The sequence below is a fragment of the Vidua macroura genome, chromosome Z, assembly GCF_024509145.1.
Source record: "Vidua macroura isolate BioBank_ID:100142 chromosome Z, ASM2450914v1, whole genome shotgun sequence".
Lineage (NCBI taxonomy): Eukaryota > Metazoa > Chordata > Aves > Passeriformes > Viduidae > Vidua > Vidua macroura.
This window is the reverse complement of record NC_071611.1, coordinates 41520065-41536482: the sequence shown is the minus strand read 5'-3', so window position 1 is coordinate 41536482 and position 16418 is coordinate 41520065. Positions and strand designations below refer to the sequence as shown.

At 41.1% G+C, this 16418-nt stretch overlaps 1 protein-coding gene across 1 annotated transcript in view; it reads left to right on the top strand.

The window, feature by feature from the left end:
* UNC13B (unc-13 homolog B) overlaps positions 1-16418 on the top strand; it is a 210392-nt gene that overhangs the window by 56849 nt on the left and 137125 nt on the right. Inside the window, exon 8 of the mRNA XM_054003085.1 lies at positions 5704-5926. Within this exon, the coding sequence (XP_053859060.1) occupies positions 5704-5926 (223 nt within the window). The remainder of the gene's footprint in view (positions 1-5703; positions 5927-16418) is intronic.

Sequence of the window (16418 nt, the reverse complement as noted above, 5' to 3'; positions counted from 1 at the left end):
ATCATGGCAGAAGTGGCAGGGCTTTGCTTTCACTAGTGCCGACCAGCCTTGGACAGGAAAAACTCAGACACTACAGCTGTCTGTGATCTCTAAAGTTGATGCTGCACCTGAAGACTGGTATGTTAACTTCTGGTTAGGCTGCAAAATTTTCGTTCTTTGTTTTAGAAAATGTGCTTTCACTTTCTGAAAGTGCTATAGATGCCAACAGGCAAGGTTGAGCAGAAGCGCAAGATCCAGTGTGTGGCTTCCATAGTCTATAGAACATGCAAGGATTGATCCATCAGTCTTAAAACAAAGGTGTTCCCTGTGTATGAGACAAGAATGAGAGTGTTGCTTAGGGGAGCGTTCAAAGAAAGATCACTGTGACTGCATCCAGCAGGGCAGAGATTCTGCCATGTGCTGTTCCATTTTTGACATAGTGGAATTTGGAGAAGATGCTCTTACTGCTTCTGAACCTAATGTCCAGCTAACATTACAGTGCACTTCGTATGTGGACTTGTTCTGCATTCTAGAAGTCTTCCACTAGAGACTTCCCCATTTCTTTTCGCACAACATTTTTTTGTCCTCCTTTCCTCCAAAGTTCTGCTGTCTTTGATCAAATGTAAGTTCTTTGTGCATTGACAGTGTTGACCAACTCGCTTGTGCTGTCAGTGCTGGATGTCTCAATTGTTTATTCTTGGAGGTGTGGTAGGATAGCCGAGAGGTAACTAATGAACTTTTTCACACTAATGTAAGGAGGACTAGTGTCCTAAATAGCTTTATTTTCCATTTTTGGTTATTTGGAAGGGAAAGGAGGTGTTTAGGCATTGGTCAATGAGAAGTCTAGGAAGGCTGTGTGCATGTATTTCTCCTCTTTATCTGGAAAGTCAGTGTATGGTGGTTTTGCTTTAAAAGGTACTTGTATTCATGAGGGTCCCTCCCTCCCTCTGTCCCTCCTTCCCCTTCTTCCTTGCTGTGCTGTCCTCTTTGAAATCATTTTAGCATCCTTAGAGTTAGCCTTGAGGCAGTATTACTGGTGTTTCTAAGTGAACTCCATTTCTAATTGTAACTTCTAAAAAGCAGCTGAGAAGGCAGCAGCAGAAAACAGCATGTTGGTAGCAGGAAGACTTTTTCCTGGTGGGAGCTTCATGCAAGAGGAGTGCTGTAGCCCAGACCCTTGTTAATTGGGCAGAGGGTGCTTTAGGAAAGAGACATCTTGTACTGCTGCCCTAGTTTCATTTTAGGAAAGGGAAAGACTTGAAGAAGCATGGTAGATGTTCAAGGAAGTCTTTGTACTTCAGCCTGTCAGTTCTGTTCTTGGCTGTTGAATGTTTCAGCAGCAGAGCTTTTTCAAGTGAGAAAAACAGGATTATGAAAACTCTTAAACTGAAGACTTAGTATTGCAAACATGCTGTCTTCAAAATATGCAAATTTCTAATGTATTCTTAAGCTGTGAGGGCAATACAATGAACTAACGACCTGCAAAGTTCCATTTAAATAATTTCTCAAAATCTAGGCAGTTTTAGCATTAAAAAATATAGAAGAGCCTCAGAAAACACCCTTGTGTCCTTTTGAGATTTTTTTCCTTCCTCCTTACTTCAGTAGTCCTCTTTCAGGTAGTGTATGTTTTGGTCATAAGATGTTAGAAAGCATATTTGTCAGAAGGGACCAATGGTTCAGTAGATGATGGTGCAGTGGGGTCTGGGACTTAAGGAAAGAAGCTCTTGGGAGCTATGATGAAAAGAAGTTTAAATGGATGACGGGAGGGGAAGGTGAATTTATTGCAAGGCCCATGGTGTAGAGCTGGCAGAGACTTTTGCTGACTTGGAAGTTATTCCTTCAGTTAGTACACTTTATTTTCTTCTACCATTATTAAAATAGACAAAAGCTGTGAAAAGCTCAGTGCTTGTTTTGGAGAACTAATGAGGGTTTTGCTTTTGTCCAAGATTTTGCTTAAATTTGTAGAGGATAACTAAGCTTCGGGGACTGGATATCAGCTCCCAGGGGCTGATGACACATTGTGCTAGAAAAGTGGTAGGCAATTTCAACTGAATACATTTTGAGAGGAGCTCCTGCTGTGCCATGAGACCTTAAACCAGGCAAAACCACTTCTTCAAGTGCATTCATCCAGCCACCTGTAATAATTTTGCTGCTAGCTTTCCTTCCTGTCCTGAAGTTTGATTTAAAGCAAGCTGCCAGAGGCTAAAGGGGACTAGTTGAGCTGGCATAGCAGGACTGTCAAAGTGTTTTTGAGGTCAAGATATTAAAAACTGTATGTGCTACCCTGCAGCAGTCATGTTATAATTTCTGGTGGCAGCAGTTAGAGGGAGGAATAACAGTCACGGAAAATATCTCCTTCCTTGATTTTCCCCATTCTGTGAAATCCTACTGTGTGATGTGACTGCCCCAATGGGTTTTCTTCTTAGGCTGCCTATATGCATGAATATTCAATAATGAAACATGAACAGCATGCTTCTGTCCTGCCCTTCAGCCTTACCCACAGCTCTCTGGGTGTGGTCTTCTTTGTCTCCAGTGACAAAGAAACAGTTTTCATCCCTTGACAGCTCTTTGGTATATGTGAAATTTCTCAAACTGGGGTAAAAAAATTACCGCCTTTTTATGTGTCTTACTACCAATTTTATTGATCTTCCGAGACCAAGGCTAAGCTCCAACTTTGCTTACAGAAGACTTGTTTTATCACCTGTTTGAAGAAAACTACTTGAATTTATTACATCATGTGTGTTGTGAGGCATATTTTGCTGAAACACGAGCTCTAATGCCTCCATTTGAAGGGGTGCTGCATCCCCAAAGCCACTTCTGCAAGTTCTTGTCAGTCTCTTAATTAAAATTTAAGTGTCAAGTATGTTAATGAATGGGATCATCTCTATATGTTGGCATTCCAGAAAACACTTTCTTCCAAAGGAGATGTGCACTGTAAGCCGCATATGGGCCAGGTTTTAATGATTTTGATCAGGCTGAGCAATGTCTTTGTTTGAGAACACTTCTTTTAAATAAAGTGAGATTGCTCGTAGGGTAGTTGCAGTTCAGCATGATTAAGAGTTTTTTGAATTCACTCTTATGAGTTGAGGATTTCTGTCTGATATTAAAAGCTGTGGATGCTGTTAGGTTCATGGGGCATACATCAGAGAAAAAAACACGTTCCTGCCCCATGGAGCCTTGCATCCTTTAAACATGCCTCAGTGAGGCATTTTGTGTTGTCACCTCAAAGAGACTTCCTCCTGCTAAAAACCAGTAAGAACTCTGAGAAATTCTGTTGTTAGCTTTTATAAACGTATATGCTCTAAATATTGGGTTAACATTTATGCTAATCAGCTATTTTTGGATGTTGCTTAGAGATACTGTGGTTTATGTTGGAAATCTTCCATTTGATAGTGCTGAAGTGAGATGTGATGACTGGTTAACAAACCCAGATAGTGCTTCTGCAACAGTCTGATTCATTTGGAATTCTCTGAACCTGTCAACTGGTCAGAGTTGCTGACCCATGAAGCAGTGTTATGCTTCCTAATAAACATATAACTGTAAGTCTTTGCACTCCCAGTATTAGTGAGTCACTGGATTCAGTTTTTTTCACCCAGATAATGTTGCTACTGATTTGTATTTTTTGTTACACATTTGAGGCTAGCTAAATTGTTTTTCCCTAAAATTGTTGGTCTGGTGACTTCTACCAGATCTTAAACCTTTATCTCAGTTAGGCTGCCTTCAGCCTCTGCAAGTGCTGTGGTGATTATGGAGCCAGAGCTGAAGAACTTCCAGGTTTTATCTTAAATGACAGTTACATCTGATGGGATGAAGAAATTTGTTGAGCAGCAAAGTGAGGCATTAAAAGACTCTTTGGAGCAGTGTGTTTTCTGTCCAGTAGAACTAATTATTATTCATTAGATGGCAATGGCTCAAATATTGAGCAATAACAATGACTTGCTCAGCTGAGTAATAGCTTGTTATTCTTGTGAGGCCAGTGTGAGCCTCGTGATTGACAAATATATCGGCCTTTGCTCCACAGGCTGGAAGTTTGGTGCTCCTCAGTGGGGTTTGGCACATGAAATAATTTTTGTGTAGCAAATATTGAATATTTTTCCTAAGCACTGAACTGGGATAAAATTGATGCTCACAGTGCTTTTAATAAAGCTGGATACAGCAGCATATGATTGATACTAATTTCTATTCAATTGACTAGAGACTGACAAGAACCCTGCAGCATTTAAACTACTAAAAGGCAGGAGGCTTAACTCCATTTTCGCTGTGGACAATCAAATTGAATTGGTTCCACTTAAAGAGTGTAGAGCAGGGCTTTTTCAAGTGGTCCGCATTTTGCAGATGTTTACTGCTGCTATTTTTTCTCCTTTTCCATCCACTTTAGAGTGCTAATCTTACTATGTTGTGAAGGAATTGAAAAAATCACTGAGAACAAATTTTACCTTAAATTAAAAAAAAATGGAAGTTGAGTTAGAGGTATGGGAAACACCCATGGAAGAAAAGGGGGTTCCCTGAGGCTGCATTCCATCTGCTTGGAATTTCAGCACTTAAATGCAGGGTTCTTTAAGGATCTGGCATGTAAAAAGCACTTTCACTTTATTGTTCAGCCTCATTATGAATGACTGTGTAGGACACACACCACTGGATAACCTACCAGAGAGGGCATTAATTTGATTATCCTTTTTAGACAGACTTGGTGGCAGAGAGAATGAATAATGGCTGATCCTTATTTTCTTTTGTTTCAAGCATGTTAATGGTGCACTCCACTGCCTTATGGTGCGTCACTTTAAGCTTGCAAAGATAACCCTGCATCCTGCACAGCCATACACAGCCATATATTTTTGATACTTTACCTCATTATAACTTGACATTCTCATTTCCTGAAGGATTACCAAGCAGAAGTGTTTCTGCAGGGAGAGGGACTCATTGGAAAGAAGCTTTTTTCCTTTGTGAAGGTTATTGTCAGTGTTAAGTACTGTGCTTAAGTTAATTTACCTGTATGTGTTAAATGTAGCAATTTTCCCCTATAAGAAGTAGTATAATTGTTTATAGGCAGAACTGCTCTCCCAGTTGTTCTGATTTTTCTACTGAGTACTTTCCATTAATTTATCTTAACTTAAACTAATACTTAAAAAAAAACCTAAAAAAAAAAAACCTAAAAAAATGGATTTAAAAAAATCCAGAACCACAAAGTTCTGATTAGGAATGCTGAGAAGAAATGACAGTATTACAGCTTTAAGGCTGAAAAGTTTTCAGAAAGAGCTCCTTTCCACAAAGTGTATTTGAGTTTTGTTTTGTTTTTTTTTTGTTTTTTTTTTTTTTTTTCCAATATCTAAAGGTTCATTTTGGCAGCTGTAAAGTACCTGAAATTTTGAGTGCTGGGGTTTTTTTTTTTGTTGTTGTTGTTTGGTTATTTTTTTGTTGGGGGGTGTTTTCTTTTGTTTTAAATAAAGGTATCTTAATCTGCCTATTAGTAATAATTAAAGAAAAATAATCTTTTTGCACCTCTCTGCCTGTAATAGGAAGGGGGAAAGGAGGGTGTGGATCTAATCACTGCAGTTCCTTGATGCACACTTGAGAGAACTGGAGGTTATAGCCAGCTCCCAGATGGAGGTACAGCCACAGCAGAAAGAGTGATTTTTTTGTCATTCTTCCAGAACTAAATGGGCTCCACTGTCCCAGCAATGCAACTTGAGAGACCTGTGCCCTTAAACTGCTTTTGTCTCTTAGCCTTTGAAGATGCTGACAGTGCCGTGGATGACCGGGACAGCGACTACCGCAGCGAGACGAGCAGCAGCATTCCCCCTCCGTACCACACCACCGTACAGCCCAACGCCTCCGTGCACCAGTTCACGGGCCCGGCTCGCCTGCAGCAGCAGGGAGTCCTGCGGGATCCCTGTGCCGACTCCCTCCAGAACTATGATCTGGATTATCAGGAGCATGTGACCACCAGGTGAGTGCTCGCCTTTCCCCGTTGTTTTTCCACTACAGGCCAGGAAGGTACTGAGCTGGCAGGGGAGGGCAGATCAAGGGCTCTACAAGTCTTCTGGTAGGAAAGTGTTAACGTGTGTTGTTGGCCCTGAGATTCTGCTGTGAACCAGGAAAAACCCATGAGGGTATGTGTTACACCAGATCTGGCAGTTCAGGGAGTTACCCTTAACAGATATGCTCAGCTTCAGGTCATTTGCTCTTGGTTATTCTTTCCTCTTACTAGGCTAGAGTAGTGGGTAGTTGCTTGTTCTGGTACCATGGTGTAGGTGTGCCTCTCAAGCCAGTGAAAACATATTCTAGCAGTTATCCTATTGGGACCTTCTTTCTTGGTGCAATTTTATTTTCTCTTCTGGATTAGCTCCAGTTCTATTAGATGTGCCAAAACAATGTATTCAAGAAGAAAGTCTGTAACAGATTAGTGGTTGGGTTTTTTTCCTTCTGTTCCTGTTATCATATAACGCTGTTGAATGGTGTGCTTTCTCTTTAGATTTACTTTCAGCTGTATGAAAGATAATTTGTTTGCTCTGAATTTTTTTTTAACCATAAATCAGTAGTTTCACAAGTGTTTTTAACTTGTTGAGCTATTGAGCATTGCAGCATTAACTTACCAGGATCAATGGCTGTGAGCTAGAGCTAGTTGTGCAAGGTGAAAGCAGAAGATTTTGGACAGTGCTGCTAACTTTGGTCAGCTTGCCAAGAGAAGTTCTGTAGAACAGGCTAAGCTGCTGCTTCTGCCTTTGGTGAGGAAGGAAGAGGCAGCTATTTAGGCACTATCACAGTTAGAGGTGCAGAGTTTTATTTGTATTATAACTGATTATTTTTCTACCTTATGTCCCTTGGTGTTCTTGTTTTCTGAATGTTCTTGTTTTCTGAAGTCTGAACCTAAATTCGTTTATTGTCTTTGGTGGCTGAGGCTAAGTTTTGCCCTTCTTGATGTATGAACATTAGTGGTAAAGGGTGAAGTTTAATGGTAACATCTAATGTTGTTACTGTTACTGAGATTTCAAGAGTAGCAGCAAATGTGCCAACAAAATGCATTTACTGCAGTGTGATGTGTCATTCCTAGTGCTCTATTCCGAGTTCATTAAATGTCTTACATATAAGCAAGTTATTCCCTTTCCCATGTGAGTCTGTGCTGCTGGCTTGCAGTGGTACAATTGCTGAAGAAGTAACTGAAAAGATGAGCTGAGGCTTTTTCTTTTTGAAAGAGCTGAGCTGAACAGTGATGTTGGAACCCCAATTACGGGAAGCCAATGGTGGCAGCATATTTTTGGAGTTGTGCGATTTCTTGGAGTGGTGTTGACAATACATGTAGTTTTTCATGGCTTACTTTGCTTGGAGTCAGTGTGTATGTGAATTTCTGTCTGTATCTAGACCTCCCAAAGAACCACTGCTGGTTTGAATTCTTAGGGAATACCAAGCTGGAATATATTCCTTTTTTTTCCCCCTGATTTCATTAAGGTATTGATGTGAAAGGATCTGGACTGATAAAGTTTACTTGAAAACCATGAGCTTTGTAGTTTGCTATGGTTGAAAATTACTTTCAGTCCAGAAATGCAAATCCTCAATGGTGATCTGAGTGTTCCTGTTCCCATGTGCATTTTCTACTTGGCCAACAAGATTCTTTGCTACATATTTAATCTTAAAACATAAAATATGCAAATAAGCTTTCCAAAGAAGCTACGTGGGATTCTCTTACTAACCAAAAAGGTATTTCTAACAAGCTGGCTGAAAAGAAGCATGTGGGTAGATCTGAAATATTTTCAAAACAAAGTTGTAGCTGAGTATTGCAGGAACAAATTTTATTTGACTTTTGTTCCTAGCAGCTCTCAGTGCTGTGTACCAGGCAGTCACCTGATGAAGTCAGTGTTCCTGGCAGACTGCAGCTGATCATTATTGTGAAAATGAGGGCTTGTAGGAGGCTCTCCTGGGCAGACCCAGAAGAACCAGACAAGAACCTGCTGAAACCTGTCTTGAACTGGGCAGAAGGTTGTCAGTGCCAAAATGCCTCAGTTTAAACTGTCTGTTCTAGCACCTGGGTTTTTTTTCTTACAATATTTGGGTTTAGATGAAAAAGTTCTGCTTCTCTTTATTAGCTGTTACACGTGATCATATTCCTTTGATAGAAGTAATGTATTTTCTTCCAACCTCTGCTAAGGATGGTAGCAATATTGTTATGTGTCCTTGGAGTTTGTTTTGCTGTCAGCAACTAGTTTGGCTTCAGAAGAGCAGACATCTTTCCCTCTGTTTTGGTTTTTTTTTTTTTTTTTGTTTTTTGTTTTTTGTTTTTTTTTTTTTTTTTTTTTTTTTTTTTTTTTTTTTTTTTTTTGTTTTTTGTTTTTTGTTTTTTTTTGTTTAAGCACTAACTTTTCTTTGCAATGCTCATTTTCTTTAACTGTTCTCCATACCTCACTAGTCTTGCTCAGTATGATAGCATAGATTCCACTCTGAGAGGCCACACTGACCTAAGAGTCCACATCGGAGTCTTTAGACCTGTCAGATGAGTGGGTTACCCTCTCTGCACCTCTCTGCCTGTCTCCCCACTGTTGCTGCTTTGAAGTGTTCCTCTGGTACATTTCGGCTGATACCTGCTGTTTGCCTCAGCTGTTTTTTAGATCTGTAGTAGTTAAATGCTGGACTTTTTCTCTTCTCACGTGTTGGGTTTCTCATCATTATTTCTAATAAAAGAGATGCTTTGTAAAAGAGCAGAGAAAACACATACAGGGAAAGAAGCTCAATTAGGAAGAAAAGTAATTTTCTTTATGCCTAAATTAGTCAATTTTTTTGGTTCAGCATTTACAGATGATGGCTCCTCAGACATTCATGTAGTGCCCATTGCCTTCAGCTGAGTTTTGGAAGGGCTTGATCCAGTAACTATGGTGGCCCTGGTGAGCAAGAAGTATAAAAAGTGTTCTAAACTGTGTATAACAGGATTCATTTAAAGTAATGAGCATCTTTCCAGGTACAATAAGTTAGCTAATATTGTTGGAAATGCAGCTCTAAAACAACAGTAGAAAATGCAATGACCCATCTCTCTTTCAGGACTATCCCATCTGTATCCTATGTTGCTGTGCTCCATCCAGCTCTCATGGTGAAGACTTGGATTAGCAGTATCTGTAAAATGCCTGTGTGCCCTCTGTCTTTTCCCTTCTCTGGCACTAGGGGGTCAGGGACACACATACCCTTATGCTCCTCATTTCTCAGCAATGGATGATGTGAGGGAAAGCTGCGTCTTTCAGATGATCATGTTGATGTTTTTACATCCACTTTCTACCTGATTGTTTGTATGTAGATTGTCAGAAGCTGTCCTTGTGAGGTTTAGATGAAGAAATTGTTTCTTTGCTACTACCCTTGGGGCTGTTGAATGATTGAAATTGTCTTGCTGACCAAGGGATAAGAATTAATCCCAAAATCCCAAGGGTCATTTACTTGTGTTTCTAGGAAGCATCAGATTGTTTCACAGCTTAATCCATTCTCCCACAATGGACAATTATAAATTGCTGTATCTGTTCAGATGCATTATAAATGGGAAGTACAGATCCTGAAAATCATCCTAGGCTTATAATGGGTTAATATCTAGCACAAGTGTTTTGTGTTTCCTTCTGGTCCAGTAACAGCTCTAAGAATCTTAATTTTGTGTCAGTAGGGGTACCTTGACAAGAGCTGCAGCAAGAGCTCTCCCAGCAAAGACGAACGGTGAAACAGCTGAAACTCCACTCGTTGGTCATGCATTTTGTCCCCTGTCCTCACTTGCCTGGAGTCCAGCGACTCCTAAGTCTCCAGATGAAATCTCTGCTCTGTTGCCACCCCTAGGAGATACAGGGTCCCTGACGGCTTTATGAATACTGCTAAAACGAAGTCTGCAGCCCAGTGCGACCAAAATGCAGGCACAGCATAGTGGAATGGTGCGCGTGGGCACTGCATCTCAAAGTAGTCCTGTTACTGCAGTAGGAGACTTCTTTTCAGCATGCCTAAAAAAGCAGCAGCAGAGTACTGGTACAGCCAAGGCTGTGTGCCCTCACTTGATTACAGAAAGCTGTTCTCCCTCAAAAAGGCATTTCTAAATTTTGTGCAGACATAACTGATGGAATCTCACAACCCATGCTGCTTTTTTTGACTATTTGATTGAAGTGTAATGGTGGTAGATTGGCAGGTGTTCAATTCTGTTATTTCTGAGTGTTTCTGATTTTAATTTTCATTTATTTAATGCATGTTTTTCCATTACTATTTTTTCTGTCCTTCCTATAGCTTTTTTTAAAACTGTTGTTTTTCCCTTCCTATTTTTTTTTTTTTTTGCTGCCTCTCTTCCTTTCCCTCCCACTCCCTTTATTTCTCATCTTAGACAAGGATCTCTAGCTAGAAATGAAAGTGTCAGGATCATTCCATTTGACACTGAAGATGGAGAAGAAGAGCAGGAGAGTAACTATGAAGAGCTAGGAAAACTGTTAATAGAGGATTTCTTAGAAAAAACTCATAAAACTAGAAGTTGGCATGAGAAAAACATGAAAAAGATGCAAACTCTCTCAAAAAGAGAAAATTTAAATCACTGTGAAAGATCAAGGTACTGCCAAAATGTGTGTCTGGAGTCAGGGTCTGTAGATGTCCCTAGATATCCTCAGGAATATGATACAATTGATAGAAGAAGGAAAAAGAAACTGCGATACAATTTTGAAGAGAGAGAACGAATAAGCCTGCAAAGTAATGGAAGTCTGCAGTTTCCTGGGGAGAAATCAGTTTATTTCAATGGTGTGGCAGCTGGTTCTGAACCCATTGATAATTTCCCTATATATGATAGAGTTAGAAAATATACCAGGAACTCCAAAGGTAAGGGGTTGCCTGCTTATCCAGTCCTGCGTCCATACAAAAATGGGTTAATGGTTAAAAGTGGCAAGTTGCCCAACAAGCAGGGGATGAACCATGAGGACTCACTTCACCTGAGTAACACTGAGGACATGAAACACATGAGGATGCTAGAAAACACTTTTGTGCCTGTCGATGTCCTTGAGGAATTTGACAGCAGTGCTTCTGATGAGTTCCAGTACTCGCCTGTTTCAGATGATGAAATGGGGGAACTTTCAAGAAGATGGTATGATTCTGACATCAACCATTTGAGAAACATAACTGCTAATTTCCCTGCAAATATGGGCTCCCAGTTAAAAGATAGCTCTGATAAAAAATGTAAAACTAAAGCGAGGAAGCATGATTATCCTGTGCAAGACTTAACACTCTCTCCTGTTGAAGAACCCAATGAGGAGTACATAGACACAATGGATGAACTTCAGTGTCTGGTAGAATCAGTCTCTGAATACTTGGCTGAAAAGGAGGAAGAAATCAGCAAATTTGGTACATTGTCAGAAACAAAAAAAAATGTTGAGAATGTGCCACAGAAGCAGGGTAATGCTGATAATTCAGCAGAAGCTAAAAATTCTGAGCAGACCAAACATCTTGCTGAAGAGGAGAGTACCAAAGGCAAATCTGAATCTCTTTCGGACTTGTCAGGTATGAAAAATACAGTGAATTCCCTCTTCAGCTCTTTCACAGAGAAGGTGGGGTCAAGCACAAAGCAACTCACAGCCTCTGTTGAAAAACTTGTGTCTTCCACTCCAGAGAATACAGAAAACAAAAACTCATCAGAAGGTGGAATCTTGAATGTATTTACCATTAAGGCTAAAAGTGAGAGTTCTTCTTCTCGAAGTACAGCAGATAGTAAATTTGACACTAAGTTCTCCATTCAGTCTTTGCTACCATCTCAGGTGAGCAGTAATAAAAGAGCCCAGAACACAAACTCCAACAGGCCAGAAACCACTGAGGCAGACAGTAAGGCTTCTGCACCACATCCTCCCCAGCAAACACAAGGAAATTCTGCTGACAGCCAGCAGAACCAGCATTCAGTTGTGAATTCAGTTCTAGGCATGTTTAATCCTTTAAAGATCTTCTCTGAGAAGGAAGTGCCAAAACAAGAAGTCACAAAAGAGGAGCACACCAAGGACAGCCATGCTGTGAAAGCTGAGGAGACAAAAAGGAGTGAAACACCATCTGGACAGATGTCAGCCAAGACCAGCAGCACTGTTCCAGTGGCACAGAAAAGTGAGACCAGAAGTGAGGCAGAGGTAAATGCAAGTAGCACGTCTGTGTCTTCCATCTTTGGCAGGCTCACAAACTCAGTCAGTTCCTTCAGCCTGAAAGCCAATCTTGATGGTCTCTTGGCTCCCAAGCAGCCGGATGTGCCACAGAAGCAACCAGATCTGCCTCCTATTACAAGTCAGCCAAGTGCCGCTTTGGTAGAGGGTGCGCCCATGGCCAGGGACCAGCCTCCTGCAAATCACTCAGAGGATCAGCATCCTGCAGACCATGGACTGGCAAACAAGGAAAACAGAGGTCATGTGGAACCTAAGTCTCAGCCTCAAGATCAGGGTACAGCATCTGAAAGCTTTTTTAGCCCACTCAAAAAGTCTTTCAGTCAATTGTTGCTTCCTTCTGCAGAACAACAGAAGAAAGAATGTACATCTGAACACTTTAAAGATCATAAGTCTGAGGAGGATATAAGACAAAATAGTTCATCAAAGGAAGAGCGCTCATTTCCTTTCACTGGAAAACTTCCTTTTATCAGTGGGCTGGGTTCATCAGCAAAGCAGGAACAGAGGAATGAAAAAGGAGGCTTTATGTCATCATTATTTAAATTTTCTTCTGCAGAAAATCTAGCACCTACACAGTACCAAAAAAGTCATCAGGGTTCTAGTGGTAGTTCCCTGCATGAAAGAAGAAGCAGTAATTCAGGAAATGCTGTTTCAATAAAATCTAGCTCAGTTCCAAATTTATCAGACAATAAGGAGGAACTTTTGCAAAGAAGAAACATGACTAAAGAAAACCTATCTACTGTCCATGTAAACAGAGAAAAACACCACGATAGTGCCTCTGCTACCCTTAAGGCCAAAGAGGAGCAGCAGAAATCTAAGAGTACTCAAGAAGAACCTAGAAATGTAAAAGGAGGACTGATGAAAGAGGGAGTGAATGCAGCAGACTTAAGCAAAGGCTCAGTTGAATCCACCTCTTCAGCCAAAGGGCCAGAAGCTCCAAGTGCAGATGATACTCAGAAGAAGCACACACCAGGTTTTCTTTCTGGCTTTCTTCATATTTCTTCAAATGAAAACATGGCCAATAATCAAGACTCAACTGCTAAAAGTGAGAGTGATAGCCAGAAAAGCACTTCTCCTGGATTATTTTCTGGCTTATTTAGGTTTGCCTCAAGTGAAAACTTGTCTGAATGTAAGCAAGAGAAGACAAAAACAAATTCTTTGGGCTTCATGAAGCTTTTTGATAGAGGTGAGGATTCTAGCTTGGAGACAAAACCCAGTAATTCAGGAACGGCTTCTGACAGTCAAAGCAGCACTGGAGAAAATCAGGAAGCTTCCAGCTTCTTAAAAAATCTGCTGCCAAAACCAAAGGAGAAGCAGGATAATGTGAAAAAAGTGGAATCTTCCATTACTGACCACCCATCCAGTGCAAGAATAAATGAAACAACTGAGTCTCATGTTCCCCACAGTGGGCATCCTGTGCTCCCTGAGACCCTAAATCTGCAAGCCAATGTACAGGACTTGTCTGGAAAGTCTGTAAATAGTAGGCATATTCCTCACCAGGATGCAGAATCTAGAATTCTTCCAACTTGTTTAAACAAAGGATCAAATGAATCTCTCAATTTGACTAATAAAAACTGTAACCCTACGGAGCAGTACTTAGCTTATCAGGAAACAAGGAGCCATTCTAGCTTTGAATGGGAATATGAAGTGGGGGGACTGGCTGACACTCGTGGAATAGCAGTACCAGTTTACTACGTGTTAAACCAGAACTCTGTTCTGCCCCCTCAGTTCTTGGACTGGCCTGAAAATGATGTAGTAATGAATCTTTGTAAAAAGGATGGGAATGCAAATGTGATGGATTGGCAGACTAATGCCAATTTTGATGGACAGAGTCTAGATTTAAGTGCAATGTCATATGACTCGTTCGACCAGTTAATGTTTCAAGACATTTGTTTGGAAGAAAATGATGCATGGACTGCCAATTCTCTCAATGAAAGTTACAGTAACTTTCCACTCTTTGAAAGAGATGGCAGTTACTTATTTGAAGAGTTGCCCATGGATTTGAGCTACTCCTCTGGCTGTGATGGAACAATGTGGACACTAATTGACCAAGATGCTTTAAGTATGGATGAAGGCATAATGTACTCATCCTATAGCCGGGAGTATCAGGAGTGGATAATGATGCTTGAGCAGGGCATATGGTGGCCATCAAAAGATGGTGATTGTGGATACTACATGTACAGTGACAACCAGTATGTGTATTCTCTGCTCACTGATCCCACTGGACAGTATGTCTATGTGTGTGCTCCTGAAACTTACTCCTACATGAACTGCTGGGATTATAATTTCCAGATGGATTCCATTCCAAGAGCTGTGCTGGAAGACAACACAATTGCTGTTTGTGGTTTCAAAGTCCCTCTTGGCAGTGAAGATGAACTGTTTTGGTTTGCTGAAGAAGAGTGTCTAGATGATTATACAACAAATAAACCCCTGGATTTGTCAGTAGCTTTGCAGAGGAGCAACCAGCTAATGAACATGAATTTGGAAACTTTTTCACAAATGTTTGAGGAGTCTATTTATTATCAGAGAGAGCAGCCATTAGACTTTTCAGGTTATAAGCTTCAAAAACTCAAAGTAGATTTCAGACCTGAGAAGGAAACCCTGCATCGTTCAGAGGAGCCTCCATTAACCCTTGATCTCAGAACACATTCCAGGGCAGCTTTCAATAAATCTTTGAGTAAGGAAGTCCACACCAAGGAAGTTGGTAAGGCTGTCCCAGTGACAGCTTCTGGGAATGGGTCATCAGGATTCTTTGGATTCCAGCTGTTTCAGTCTACTCCTAAAGCTGAAGAAACTGCAGCATCTACTGAAAGAGTAACAGAAGCAAAAAAGACTGAGGAAGATAAGAAAACACCAGTGAACAAAGTTAGCTCCTTATTTTCTGCTTTGGGTGGACTAATTGGAAAGTCTACAAGCCCTGGCTCTGAGACATCAGAAGATTCTACCTCAGAGAGAGCAGACACACAGTCAATATCATCTGAAAATAAGACTGATGTTTTATCACTTACACCAAGTAAAAAATTAGGTGAAGAACAAGCTGGGCAGAAATTTGCTGTTACATCAGAACCAAGAAGAAATACTTTGTCAGAACTTAATTTGGAGGCTGCTAGAAATGAAAAGCCAGAATTACACCAGACTGAAAACATCAGTGTTAAAAAAACAGGGTTAACAAGATCTCCTTCTATACTGAGCCGAACTGCTATGGATGGCAGGCCAATACGAGAAGAGAGACCTGTTAAAGTAACTCCAGCTTCCAGGCGTCTTGAAAAGCATGCAGCCATTAATGAACCAAGTCAGCCACAGCCAACTCCAAGCCAACTAGCCACTGAGCCTGAGGAGACATTTTTTAAAAGTGCTCTGAAATTACTCAGTCTTGGAGAAGATTCTCCTGCAACCTCAACTGCCAGTAAACCACAGTCTTCTGGATTTTTTGATTTCTTTAAAACACAAGTAAGCAAAGTGCCACAGCCATCACCAGAACTGGAGAAGAGGCAAAGTAATAAACCGGAAGAAGTGAAACAGCCAGAACAGAAGGAAACCTCTGGCATCTCATCTTTATTTGGATCTTTTGGAGATCTCTTCAAAGTGGAGCCTGTGTCTTCTCAACCAAACTCAAATACTACATCTCTGCCAAAACCCAACAGCAGAACTGTGACTGAGCCAAGGCAGAAACCTGAGAAGTCTGGGGGTCTTCAGAGTGCCAGTATGCCATGTCTATCCTCCACCCCCAAGGAAGAAGTGAAAACAGAAGGTGTGGACAAGCTGGTCTCTCTTAGCCCCAGGGTGCAAGAGGAACAAAAAAGCAAAAAAGCTGTGGAGGAGTCTCCTGAGAGTAAAAAAGTGCCTCCTGGAAATGTTTCACAGAAGCCGGTGAGTGTAGGTCCCAGAGGAAGCCACCTGGGCCAGCCAGCTGGGCACCAAAGCAGCACACCAATGGTCACCCCAAAGCAGCAGGGAGGTCGTGTAGTAGACACAGCTAATCAGGCAAAACCAAAGCCAGACCAGACACCCAAAGAGTTGGGTTTCAGTTTGCCATTCGGCTTCTCTGATATCACTGCTCTAAAATCCCAGCCAGCCAGTAAGAGCATATTCTCCTTCTTCACTGGGTCAGACGAACCAAAGCCTTCAGCACCTGCTGCTGCTCCTGCTAGTGGGAAGCAACAAGAAACAGAGGGGCTGTTTAATCTGCCTTCCTTCTTCTCCAGTGGTCCTGCTCCTGAAAAGAGTGTACCTCAAAGAAGTACTAGTTTTAGCTTCTTCAATTTGACATCCTTTTTGGATGAAAAGCCACAAACTAGTCCAGGACAGGAAAAAACA